This window comes from Zootoca vivipara, chromosome 15, assembly GCF_963506605.1.
Source record: "Zootoca vivipara chromosome 15, rZooViv1.1, whole genome shotgun sequence".
NCBI classification, from domain to species: Eukaryota; Metazoa; Chordata; class Lepidosauria; order Squamata; family Lacertidae; genus Zootoca; species Zootoca vivipara.
Genome location: NC_083290.1, coordinates 43,777,160 through 43,789,873, shown reverse-complemented (window position 1 = coordinate 43,789,873; position 12,714 = coordinate 43,777,160). Strand labels below are relative to the sequence as shown.

Genomic DNA, 12,714 nt, shown 5'->3' with positions numbered 1-12,714 from the left:
TGTTGGAGATGTTTGGGACTTGTTTATGTGATCTGGGGTGCCTGAGATGGTTTCAGAGGTTGCTATTATCCTGAATCAACAACCGCCTGTTTGCATTGCCAAGAAGGTTTTTGAGCGATTCAGCATCACCCCTTGGGTGGTCATTGTGTGAGAAGGGAATTCTGTATTCTGCCCACCAGGTGTGCATAAAGAGAACCTCGCTTTTGCTTATAGCCTTTCATGATGATTTATCTGGGAGAACTTGAGCAAGGTGAGTCAAGGTTTCTCCAGGCTTAGGTAGAAAGATAGATTAAAAGGGTGCCCCTAAGCATGTGCAGAAAGATAGATTAAAAGGGCGCTCCTAAGCATGTGCAGAGTATTAACGCGTTGCAGTCGCATGGTACACACTTGGAACGGGAGGGGATGCCCTCTTGGGGCGAGGGATGTTGCGGAGCTGGAAAAGGTTGAGAAAACGGGGGCACCACAAATGATCCAGGGACTGGAGCAACTCCCCTGTGAGGAAAATTCACAACTTTTGAGGCTTTTTAGGGTAGAGAAAAGGCGACTCGGGGCGGGGAAGGGGGAAGAGACATCATATTGGGATATAAAATAATAGATTCATACAAGTTGGAAGGGATCCGGAGGGTCATCTAGCCCAACACCCTGCGATGCAGGAATATGCAGCTGTGTGAACCTGCAGCCTTGGTGTTATCAGCATAAAGCTCTAACCAACAGAGCTATCCAGGCTGGGGAGAAAGTCGATGGAGAAATCTGCTGCCCCCCTTGCTTCTCTTGTAATAAAGTCCTGGAACCTGGGGTCACCCAACGAAGAAGAATGTGGGAAGTTTTAGGGCAAGTAAAAAGGGAAAGACTTTTGCAAAAAGCCAGTAGTTCATTTTACATTTATTTACTTGTTTATTTACTTGCTGCATTTATATTCCACCTTCATTTTTCTCCAAGGAGTGTGTACAATGTCTCTCTTATTTTGAGAGAGCTCGGGTTGTGGAAGGTTAACAAGACATCCCTAGGTTTGTTGGGCGGGTCAGCCACAAGTGTGATTGGGGGTTTGCTGTTGTTGGGGAAATTGGTATGTTGTAAGTTATTTGATTGACAGCCATAGCCTTTTATATTCATAGCAAGCAGCTTGAAGTTTCACTTTTGCTGCTTGCAATGGATCTCCCTCCCTATTTTTAGGGGTTCTTTGCGCTTGTAATTGCTATGCCTGTCATGGGGTTGCCTGTTTTGGATCAGGGGCCTGGTAGGAATTTTGTCCACTTGGCTGATTGGCTGGTGCCATGTGGTTTTTGCCTACTGTGTAGCAAATCGTCACAACTTGTAAAGTTGCAGTTAGGCATTGGTTCAAATTGGATGGTGGAGGAGTAAGGATTTGGCTGGGCCTGCCCCTCAAAATTGCTGCTGCCAGGTATTCCGTTAAAGGAATCCTGGGGCTCCACATGTTTGTCCATTGTTAAGATTTCTCTAATGAGTAATTTAGTTAGCTCATTAGAGGCTTTGCCAAACATCACAACAGTCCAGCCCGCTTCCTTAGCTGCTGCGGCTCTTGGCAAAAATAGCAGAGTAAATCATCTTCTGTCACAGCTGGAAGTCTGTGTGTGAGCTAACAAGAAGCAGCAAACAATAAATCACGAAGATAGCGTCCGTCTTCTAGACGAAAAGCTTTATTTACATAGCAATAAACAACTGCCTCGACACACTCCCTGAGAATCATAGACTGTCGCCGGGACAGGTGAGGGTGCTGATCCCTTATTTTCAAATCCGAAACTTGGCAGCTATGGTCCCCACGTCCCCAGAACGCTCGATCTGGGGCTCTTTTGGGGGTCCGCGGCGCTCTCGCAGCTCCCCCCTCCCTCACGGCGCTAGAGAATCTCGGAGCTCGAGATTCTCCCACCGGTCAGCAATGGCAGTAGACCAGAAGTCAAGGGCCACACGTTTTCATTAGCAAGTCTTTCCCCACCTCCTGTTAGCTGGTGCCTGTGGACTTCGCATTTGTAAATGAATTGGAGTCTGAAGTGAGTTGACTGACTTGTTCCAGAATTGCAGTCTGGCGTCTTGGGATCCATGTTGAGGAATAGAGCAGCCCAGTGTTAATTCTGGAGAGAGATCTCCTCCTGCTCCCGCGGGTTACCAGTTGAACACCTTTGCCTTGGCAACAGCCTTATTTGTTCACTCAGTTATAAACAAATATTTATTGCCAGCTTTCTGAGAGAGGAGAAAGTCGTAAGGTGAACAACACTTGACTGCTGATGGTGGCTAGAGAGTGGTAACTGCTTTACTGCAAAAACAAAACTAGAATAAGAGTCACAGATGTTGTAAGGGAGGGTGTTGTTGTTTTGGTCTCTTTATTAGTATTTCAACAGCATCACATGTCACAATAATGCATTGTTAACATCCAGATGTTTCCAGAATACAGGACAAAAGAAACATTCAGTATTTATGTAGCTGCCTTGAACGCTATTTTGAAATGGAACTGTATGCTATAAATTATTGTAATAAACTGCAGTGTTTAAGGGAATCTTTAACAGAAACTATATAGTACAAAGAAACTGGAGTACAAAGATGGTTAAAATATTGCAAGACACTTACAGAATCATGGAACTGTAGAGTTGGGAGGAACCCCAAGGCCATCTAGTCCAACCTCCTGCAATGCAGGAATCACAGCTCAAGCATCCCTGACAGATGGCCATCCGACCTCCAAGGAAGGAGAGTCCACCACCTTCATGAGGGAGCCAGTTCCATTTTTGAACAGCTCTTACCATCAGAAAGTTCTTCCTAATGTTTAGTTGGAATCTCCTTGTAATTTGAGTTACATTCAGATTATATCATTGTTTCCAATACAGCAATTGATAAAGAGTAACTCCGATATTGCTCAAAACTTTTGGGTGATCTCATTCCTTCTTTTAATTATTTACTTTCTTTAAGCATCCCCATTTCTGCAATTTTTCAAATGTTGCAAAACCAATCTGTAGCCCAGCATAAGAAAGACCATCAGCATATGCTATTTATTGGATATCCAATTCTTCATGGCTGTCAAATGCTTTTATACAAGGAGTGTGACACTTCTTTGTTTTTAGAATTATCCATCACGCTCCAATAATGTAAGTTTAAGATTGAAGGAAGTTGTAATTGAACAATCAACCTTATTGCACAAACAATTCTCTCTCCCCCCCCCCCCCCCCGTAGGCACACATTTCTGGACACATGGATTTTGCTGTGCCATGTAATGGAGTGATTTAAAGTAGGGTGAAAGTGCTTTAAAAATAATAAGAAAAGCATTTTACAAAGTGACCAGCATTATGGAGAGAGCTCTCTGGATGAATTTTGAAATTGGCACTTCCTCAAAAAGCAGTGGGCCTTGTTAAAAAATACTGGTTGTTTTGCCAGTTTTGTATTTTATTCTTTGTGGTCTTCATGGCAGTAACTTGCTTAGTCCATAATAAGATGTTACGGCATAAATGCACAGTGACTTAGTTTCTTTCCCCCAATTGTCAAATGCATATGGTGAAGCAGAGCCATACATTTCAAAAGGCCATGACACAATACACTTATTAGCCTTTATGATGCAACAGGAATCTTTTGATGTTTTTGCTACAGCAGATTTAACTCTGTTACTGTTCTGGAATGTTTTCAGTCGGGTTTAATTAACTTTTTTTCTATTAAGCACAACACATGGCAAATCCACTTTTAATCTTTAAGATGGGCGGGTGCAGAGACTCTTAATAGGGGTTAATTTAGACAAATCCTTTGTGCAGATGTTTATTTGGATATGGGGACAGAGCCAGTGGAAGCAAACTGTACAAACTCCATAGCATGCCTTTGCCACTTTGAGATTTTATTATATTAAGCAGTCTAACATGTTAAATAAATAAAGGAGCTAGTGGGATAGACTGTCTGCTATTCATCTGCATTCGTCTTGATGCACAGTTGAGCATGGCTTGTTCCCAGTAATCACATTTTAGCTTGCTGAGTCTCTGCCTTTCTCATTCTTCATGCAGGTGACTGAGCATGGCAAAGCAGCTCTAGGTGACCTTCGTCCTGGTGATGTCATAATCTCCATCAATGGAGAGAGCACTTCTGAGATGCTCAATGTGGAAGCACAGAACAAGATTAAGCAGAGCTCTGGGCAGCTGCAGCTGCAGGTGGACAGGTAAGGTTGCCTGTAGCAAGGGCTGAAATAACCATAAGCAATTGCTCCAGAGGTTCCTGGCCCGATAGTTTTGGGGAGTTAAATCAGAGCATTCATTCCTTCACTGTGCCTTTAATGATGTCATCATTGAAAGTAAAATAAAGGAATACTGAAAGGCACAAAACTAGAATGAGCAATGTCAATAATCAATAACTTAAGAACATTTTAGTGATTTTTTCCTTGACGGACAGTTGCAATCCTTTCCATTTGGGTTGTGGACAAATAGGGATGACAAATTGCCATTCTGCAATCCTGCTGCTTTGGGAAGTTCTAGCAGCTGCTCTCCTGTCTTAAGGGGGACAGGCTTGGTCACTGTGCTGCTCACATTTAAGAACTGCTGTTTCAGGAGCTCTTAGTTTCAGCTGCAGTGGGTTGTCCTTTCTTGTCTGTGTCAGTTAACAAAAGATAAGTATGGTGCTCTCTACCATTTGCTTGGTTCTCCCACAAATGCCATTTAATGTCATAAAATTCAAGGTCTTAATCCATGGTTGCTGAGCAGAGGTCCATGGGTGTTCCTGCATTGAAAGTGAGGGACCTTATTTAAAAGGAAGGAGGAGGAATGAATCCTGTCAAGAGTGCACCGCAGAAAATGCTCTAGCTTCTGCTTACTGGAGTAGAGGGTAGAGTGTTGCTCTCTGGGTAACTTGTAGACGATTGGAATTGGAACACCTAAAAAGTTTGCCACCTCCACTGCTGAATTTGACTGCTAAGGCACTTGGGGGTGGGGGAACCAGCAGTGATTTTGGGGGTGTTACTGTGAGCTCAGTTCTGGTTTCGAAAACAAACTCTTGCGCTGGACATTTGCTCAGATGCACCCTCTTCCGTAATCCTAAATGAATCTCAAATGAAAAGCAAATCAAAACAACAACAATTTAGGCTATACAAGGCTGACACCTGCCCACTCTGGAGATAAAGACGTGAAGGGACGAGTGTACTGGTTGCACCAGGAATAGGAATGGGCTGCGTCTGTCCAAAGTGGGGACTGTGACTGTGGGGTGTGAGGCTACAACCTGTGGCGTGCATTATAGGAAGCGCCCTAAGGTTCCTGGCCATTGGTTCACATTCTGCTATGCATTAAAGGCTTGGGTAGTGTGGTTGCTGACCTTGAGCCAGACATCTTGGAGAGTGAAGTCAAATGGGCCTTAGAAAGCACTGCTAATAACAAGGCCAGTGGAAGTGATGATATTCCAGCTGAACTATTTAAAATTTTAAAAGATGATGCTGTTAAGGTGCTACACCCAATATGCCAGCAAGTTTGGAAAACTCAGCAATGGCCAGAGGATTGGAGAAGATCAGTCTACATCCCAATTCCAAAGAAGGGCAGTGCCAAAGAATGCTCCAACTACCGCACAATTACGCTCATTTCACACGCTAGCAAGGTTATGCTTAAAATTCTACAAGGCAGGCTTAGGCAGTATGTGGACCGAGAACTCCCAGAAGTGCAAGCTGGATTTCGAAAAGGCAGAGGAACCAGAGACCAAATAGCAAACATGCGCTGGATTATGGAGAAAGCTAGAGAGTTCCAGAAAAACGTCTACTTCTGCTTCATTGACTATGCAAAAGCCTTTGACTGTGTCGACCACAGCAAACTATGGCAAGTTCTTAAAGAAATGGGAGTGCCTGATCACCTCATCTGTCTCCTGAGAAATCTCTATGTGGGACAAGAAGCTACAGTTAGAACTGGATATGGAACAACTGATTGGTTCAAAATTGGGAAAGGAGTACGACAAGGTTGTATATTGTCTCCCTGCTTATTTAACTTATATGCAGAATTCATCATGCGAAAGGCTGGACTAGATGAATCCCAAGCAGGAATTAAGATTGCCGGAAGAAATATCAACAACCTCAGATATGCAGATGACACAACCTTGATGGCAGAAAGCGAGGAGGAATTAAAGAACCTTTTAATGAGGGTGAAAGAGGAGAGCGCAAAATATGGTCTGAAGCTCAACATCAAAAAAACCAAGATCATGGCCACTGGTCCCATCACCTCCTGGCAAATAGAAGGGGAAGAAATGGAGGCAGTGAGAGATTTTACTTTCTTGGGCTCCTTGATCACTGCAGATGGTGACAGCAGTCACGAAATTAAAAGATGCCTGCTTCTTGGAAGAAAAGCAATGACAAACCTAGACAGCCTCTTAAAAAGCAGAGACATCACCTTGCCGACAAAGGTCCGTATAGTTAAAGCTATGGTTTTCCCAGTAGTGATGTATGGAAGTGAGAGCTGGACCATAAAGAAGGCTGATCGCCGAAGAATTGATGCTTTTGAATTATGGTGCTGGAGGAGACTCTTGAGAGTCCCATGGACTGCTAGAAGATCAAACCTATCCATTCTTAAGGAAATCAGCCCTGAGTGCTCCCTGGAAGGACAGATTGTGAAGCTGAGGCTCCAATACTTTGGCCACCTCATGAGAAGAGAAGAATCCTTGGAAAAGACCCTGATGTTGGGAAAGATTGAGGGCACTAGGAGAAGGGGACGACAGAGGACAAGATGGTTGGACAGTGTTCTCGAAGCTACGAACATGAGTTTGACCAAACTACGGGAGGCAGTGCAAGACAGGAGTGCCTGGCGTGCTATGGTCCATGGGGTCACGAAGAGTCGGACACGACTAAACGACTAAACAACAACAAAAGGCTTGGGAGGTGAGCAGGGCCTCCTTGGATTAACTCCTGGCTCCTTCTGTCAATGTTGAAAAAGAGCAGCAAGAGGTAACCCAGTCCCAGTTCTCAGGCCAGTTAATACAAACAAACTGGGATGACAGGTAGGGTACTAGGACTTTTTACTCTTAAAGAAGTGTATATTAAAACCTATGAGCATTAAGGTGTTTGTTGTTTTGTGTTATTGTGACATTTCCCTGCTGCCAGCAAGGTCTGCCTTAGGAGCCCACTCCCACACTTACGGTGAAATTGCTGGCTCTGGGCCTGCTTGTCATATGTGGGGACTGCAGGGGTCAGACACTCTGAAATGGTGCACCCAGCCATCTCCTTGGCTGTACCTTGGAAGGTGCAGGGAGAAGCAGCTAAAATCCCTGATCTTTTGTGTACATAGGGCATGAGGTCTGTTCTGAATACAGCTCGTGGGTTATAAGGACAGAGCCAGGGGTTGGTTGGCTGGAATTGACTGACTCTTGGTTTCCCTTGCTGTATTTTGGCTCTGAGAGCATGCTAGTGGTTTGCAAAGCAGCACAAAGCTAAGCTGGGGTGGATTAGCTGGGAAGGGAGGCCGCTTGGGCAGTTGTTTTCCTGCTACCCAGGTCTGACTGGTTCTAGAGCCTGGGGCTGTTCTTGGGGAGGAGGTGGGGAAGGGGCACTGCTTGTCTGTATATTCTGTGCCAAAGGGAACTTGGGAGGTGTCGCTTGTCATGTGTGAGGGAGTCAAAACCAGCTTCTTGGTGTTGCTCTGGTTCTGCTTTATATATACTGATGTGTCTACTCTACACGCACAGATTCTGTGGCCAAGGAAGATCAAATTCTACCATAGGAATTATGACAGAAACCTAATCTACACAATGTATGTTTATTGCAGTGTATTACTTTATTTTTATGTTTTTGTACAATTAAGATGGATTTTGGTTAAGCATAGGCCTGGCAGATGCCAAGGCAAGAGAAAATGCTTTTGAGGAGGGGAGTGAGGCATCTGAGGCATGAGAACAGAAAGTTGGCTTAGAGGGGAGAGGAGGAATAAAAAAGCCTTACTCTTAGGTAGCTGAAATATTTGCCTGAAATTTGCTCTGCTTTTGAGCCTCAAAGTACTTTCAAAATTTCTTTTGTCTGCCAAAAGGACTAGAAAGCCTGCCAAGAATGGTTCCCCGTGCTGTGTGTGTGTGTGTCATCATATCTTCCTGATGGGTGGTGGGAGAAATCCTTAAAAACTAACTTGCTTTTGTATGCGTACATTTTAAATAACCTCATTGACTAGCACAGATGGTGGGCTCAAAAAAATAACAGCCCAGCAGTCAAGTCTTACTTTTCCTGCTGCCCCTGGCATCCAACTATCAAAGCTGGCAAATTAAAACTCGTTGGTGGCAGAGAGAGGGAGCAACAGAGCGCATAGGACTTTTTTGGCGATGGGCGAGAGCTTGTCTCACCACCAGGGTGGGCCATGCCCTTCTGGGATTCTGTTGTTGGGCAAAGCATGCTACAGAGCCACAGGACAGATGCCTGTTGAAAACCTCAGCCCACTGACACTCTCCTTGCTAATCCTGAATGTCCCTTTTCAAACTCTTAATGGTGGCAATTGATACTTGTTTTGGAAGAATGTTTACAAAAACCAAAAAAGCTCTGTGTTTGCACACAGATTCTCCTCCTTACAAAGGGCCTGTGAAAGCGAAGTAAGCCAGAATAACTCTGCTCCGAGGAGTGTTAAAGATGCACCTCCCACTGGGTCCGGTGCTGGAGTTTTCCTGTGCCCTGTTGCATAAGCCCAGCTGGGTCTGTAATAATCCCACATGAGCCTGCATGTGACTGCAAAGCTAGTGAGCTGTGAAGTAGCCTTTGGGGCACTGCAACATGTGGGCAAGGCCAGCAATATTGCCTCGGGCGGGGAAACTGGTAGCAATCTCCTACCGTAGTATCTGATGATTCAGACTCTGTGACAGATGAAACTTGGCCTTGTCTTGGGGGGTGGGGAGAAGGGTGGAAGGGAAGAAGCAAACTGTTGCATTGTATAAAGCCATTTGACAACAGGCCACTTCGCTGTCCCGGGTGTGGTCTTCTACTGGCATGAATCTTTCCCCACCCAGCACAGCTGAGTTCAGATAATGAGGGAGTGTGTGTGTGTTTGGGGGCAGTGGCTATGGAGTGGGGTACAGCCCTAGCTCAGGTTCCTCAAGTTCCTGCACTATCCACTTAAAGCAGTACTGTATTGCACCACTTTACACAATTGTGGCTTCTGCCAAAGAATCATGGGAACTGTAGTTTGCTACGAGTTGTAAAAGTTGCTAGGAGACCCCTCCCACCCCCCGGCTACAATTTGCAGAATGGTTTAACAAACAATCTCCTTCGCAGGGAACTCAGGAAATTGTACCTCTGTGAGGGAATAGGGGCCTCCTCCTAACAACTCTCAGCACCCTTAACATGGCTTAAAGCGATATAATTTTGCTTTCATTATGCTGTGCAGGTGGTGCCTGGCAGTTGGTGTTCAACCTGAACTGTCCCACTCAACACCTGCGAGTGAGCCTTGACAGGGCCTTGTTACACCTCTCCTAGCTTGCAGGCTCTGGCTTGCAGCCTCACGGTGCTGTGGCATGCACACATGAGTGTTCTGCAGAGCAGCTGGGCAGGGTACAGCAACATGCCTTTCTGCACCACTTGGCCAGGAGACTCAGTCTTCTGCCTCTCTGGCTGTCTTGTCCTCTTTGTTCACTGCTGTGTCCCCTTTCCTTGTTTCTTCTGCTTTTGACATGCAGCGGATGCTAGATGAGAGTTGGAAAGTCTTAATGGTATCTTGGCACCACCCCAAAACCGACAAACCGAACTGAAGGAGCTTCAGGAGGCAGCATTCCTCTCATTCCGGGGCCTTCGGCTCATCTTTTTCTCTTCCTCCTCCACCCTCTCTGGAGCATGATGCTTCTCCCCTGACCCCACCCTACAGTTGTCCTGGGGCGCTTGGAGCTCTTTGAGTTAGCTCAGTGCTGGGCGTCTCTCTTTCTCTGAAGTAGCAAACATTGAGGTCCATGTCAGAAACCTCAGTTGGAAGTGACAGTGCAGAATATTGTACAAAAAGCTCAGATTTTTCTCCCTGAGTTTCTAACTGTCCTTTGGGGTTTCTGACTGTTCTTTGGAGACCCCTTCAGCCACAGCCAGGTGAGGACTTAGGCTTGTGTGTTGCTCATTGCTAGGGATGTAAGAAAGCTTTGCTTTCCATTCCAGCCTTGTGTTCATCTCAAAGAGCACTGTTTTCTTTCTGTTGCAGATGGGCTTCTTACTGTCCACTATGGTTGTGTGTGTGTGTGTGTGTGTGTGTGTGATCATTACACAATTCCACACCATTTCAATGCAAAAGAAACACAGTGCAAATTTTTGGGTGGTATGAATTATGTATCATTTGTGGACTGGAAATAACAACAGTTAAAACAGATCATATTCGCTGAATTGATTTCTGTTGTGGAATGAGATGAATGTTAAAATAAACAATTTCCATTTACACTTCCACCTAAATTCTCCAAGATCTCTACTTCCTGCTTCTGTTGTTCCTTGAGAATTTTGAGGCAATTCCCATTTGCAACCCTCTGTCTCCACTAGGTTTCAGAGATCCAGGATATTTTCTATTTTTTTAAAACAGTTTTTCCCCCTGTGTGTCCTGGAGGTTTTCCCCTTGTGTAGGAATTCCCTCTATCCCTCTCCCTCTTCCTCTAAGTGTGTGCAGCATCCCTGCCTAGTGGACACCCATTTTCCTAATGTTGTTGTTTAGTCGTGTCCGACTCTTCGTGACCCCATGGACCAGAGCATGCCAGGCACTCCTGTCTTGCACTGCCTCCCGCAGTTTGGTCAGACTCATGTTAGTGGCTTCGAGAACACTGTCCAACCATCTCGTCCTCTGTCGTCCCCTTCTCCTTGTGCCCTCCATCTTTCCCAACATCAGGGCCTGTGTTTTTCCTAATAGGAGGAGCTATACATAGCATTTTTTTTTAAAGGGGAAGGGCCATAGCTCCGTGGTAGAGCATCTGCTTTGCATGCAAAAAATCACAGGTTCCGTCCCTGGCATCTCCAGGTGGGGCTTGGAAGGTCCCCCACCTGGAACCCCAAGGAGCTATTCCCAGTGCTGGGAACAAGACTGAGCTGGCTGGACCAGCTTGGGGGAAGGCAGCTTCCGTGTATAATGTTTCAGACAAATGTCCAAAGTGCATCATGAACATGCTCCTGGAAGTTTCAGCACAGCACTGTTTTGCCCAAAGTGCAGGTGGGGAGTTTTGGGTGAGGGAACAGTGACTTACTTGCCTAAGGCCACCTAAAGAATTTGTGACTGAGGTAAAGTTTAAAGCGGGGATTTCCTCTCTTGCACTTTTAACCACTAATATTCAAAACTTGTTCTTCAGATAACACTCAGGAGAGATTTTTGTAAGGCTTAGGTTCTGACTGAGAAGTCGCCACTTGATCTTGCTTGATACCCTACCTGCCCGCAGACTGTCTCGCCAGAGTGGTGCATGCTCTGGTTATTTCCAGCTTGGACTACTGCAATGCGCTCTACGTGGGGCTACCTTTGAAGGTGACCCGGAAACTGCAACTAATCCAGAATGCGGTAGCTAGACTGGTGACTGGGAGTGGCCGCCGGGACCACATAACACCGATCCTGAGAGATCTACACTGGCTCCCAGTACGTTTCCGAGCACAATTCAAAGTGTTGGTACTGACCTTTAAAGCCCTAAACGGCCTCGGTCCGGTATACCTGAAGGAGCGTCTCCACCCGCATCATTCAGCCTGGACACTGAGGTCCAACACTGAGGGCCTTCTGGTGGTTCCCTCATTGCGAGAAGTGAGGTTACAGGGAACCAGACAGAGGGCCTTCTTGGAAGTGGCACCTGCCCTGTGGAACGCCCTCCCAGCAGATGTCAAGGCAATAAGCAACTATTTTACTTTTAGAAGACAACTGAAGGCGACCCTGTTTAGGGAAGTTTTTAATGTTTGATGCTGTACTGTTTTTAATATTCGGTTGGAAGCCGCCCAGAGTGGCTGGGGAAACCCAGCCAGATGGGCAGGGTAAGGTTTTTCCTTACCATTTCCCGGCGGTCTCCCGTTTGAGCTCCTCTCCCATAAATCTCCCTTAAATCCGCTCCTGCCAGCAGCCATTTTTCTGGTGGCGGTTTGCCCATCTATGGGCTCCAGAAAATGGCCGCCGCTGGTGCTGGAAATAGCTTCTAGGCATGCCCGGTGGCCATCTTAGGGGTGGCCACATGGCGGTGCCCATCTTGGAGGTGGGTGCATGGCCACCCCTAAGTTGGCCGGCACCATACGGCCACCCCCAAGATGGCCGCCGGACAAATTCCAGTGCCGCTGCTGCTGCTGTTCCCGTATTTTTCTGCAGGAGACTTGGCAGGTATGCTCTCCACATGAAACTCTCTGGCTGAAGTTACCTCAGTCAGATTATTGGCCTTGGTCCCACCCAGATCTTACTGGCTTGGAGCTGGGCTTCTTCTTTGCTGAGCCCAGAATAGGCCCGCTCTGCCTCCTTCTGTGGGGCCAGGGGTCCCGCAAAAGGATCTGTGTGTCTTTATTTTTATGTTGGCTACAGTCTACCATAGGAATGCAGAAATGCATTGCATAAATTGATGAATAGAACCTTTTTAAAAAATTACTGGGGGGGGGGAGCCTCTCATTTACGAAGTATTCCCTCCGCAACTCTTTGAAGCCCATAAGCATACAGTCATACCTCGGGTTAAGTTCGCTTCTGGTTGAGTACTTTCAGTTTAAGTCCTCCGCGGACCCGTCTGGAATGGATTGATCCACTTTCCATTACTTTCAATGGGAAAGTTCGCTTCAGGTTAAATTCGGACTACCAGAACCAATTACCGGTAAGTACTTAACCTGAGGTA

General features: G+C 46.1%; 1 protein-coding gene across 2 annotated transcripts in view; it reads left to right on the top strand.

Annotated features, from left to right (window-relative positions):
- The window catches only part of PDLIM2 (PDZ and LIM domain 2), a 64,081-nt gene that overhangs the window by 19,907 nt on the left and 31,460 nt on the right, over positions 1–12,714 (top strand). For both annotated transcript variants that reach the window (XM_035139380.2, XM_035139381.2), the window contains exon 3: positions 3,993–4,144. In XM_035139380.2, coding sequence (XP_034995271.2) covers positions 3,993–4,144 — 152 coding nt within the window. The remainder of the gene's footprint in view (positions 1–3,992; positions 4,145–12,714) is intronic.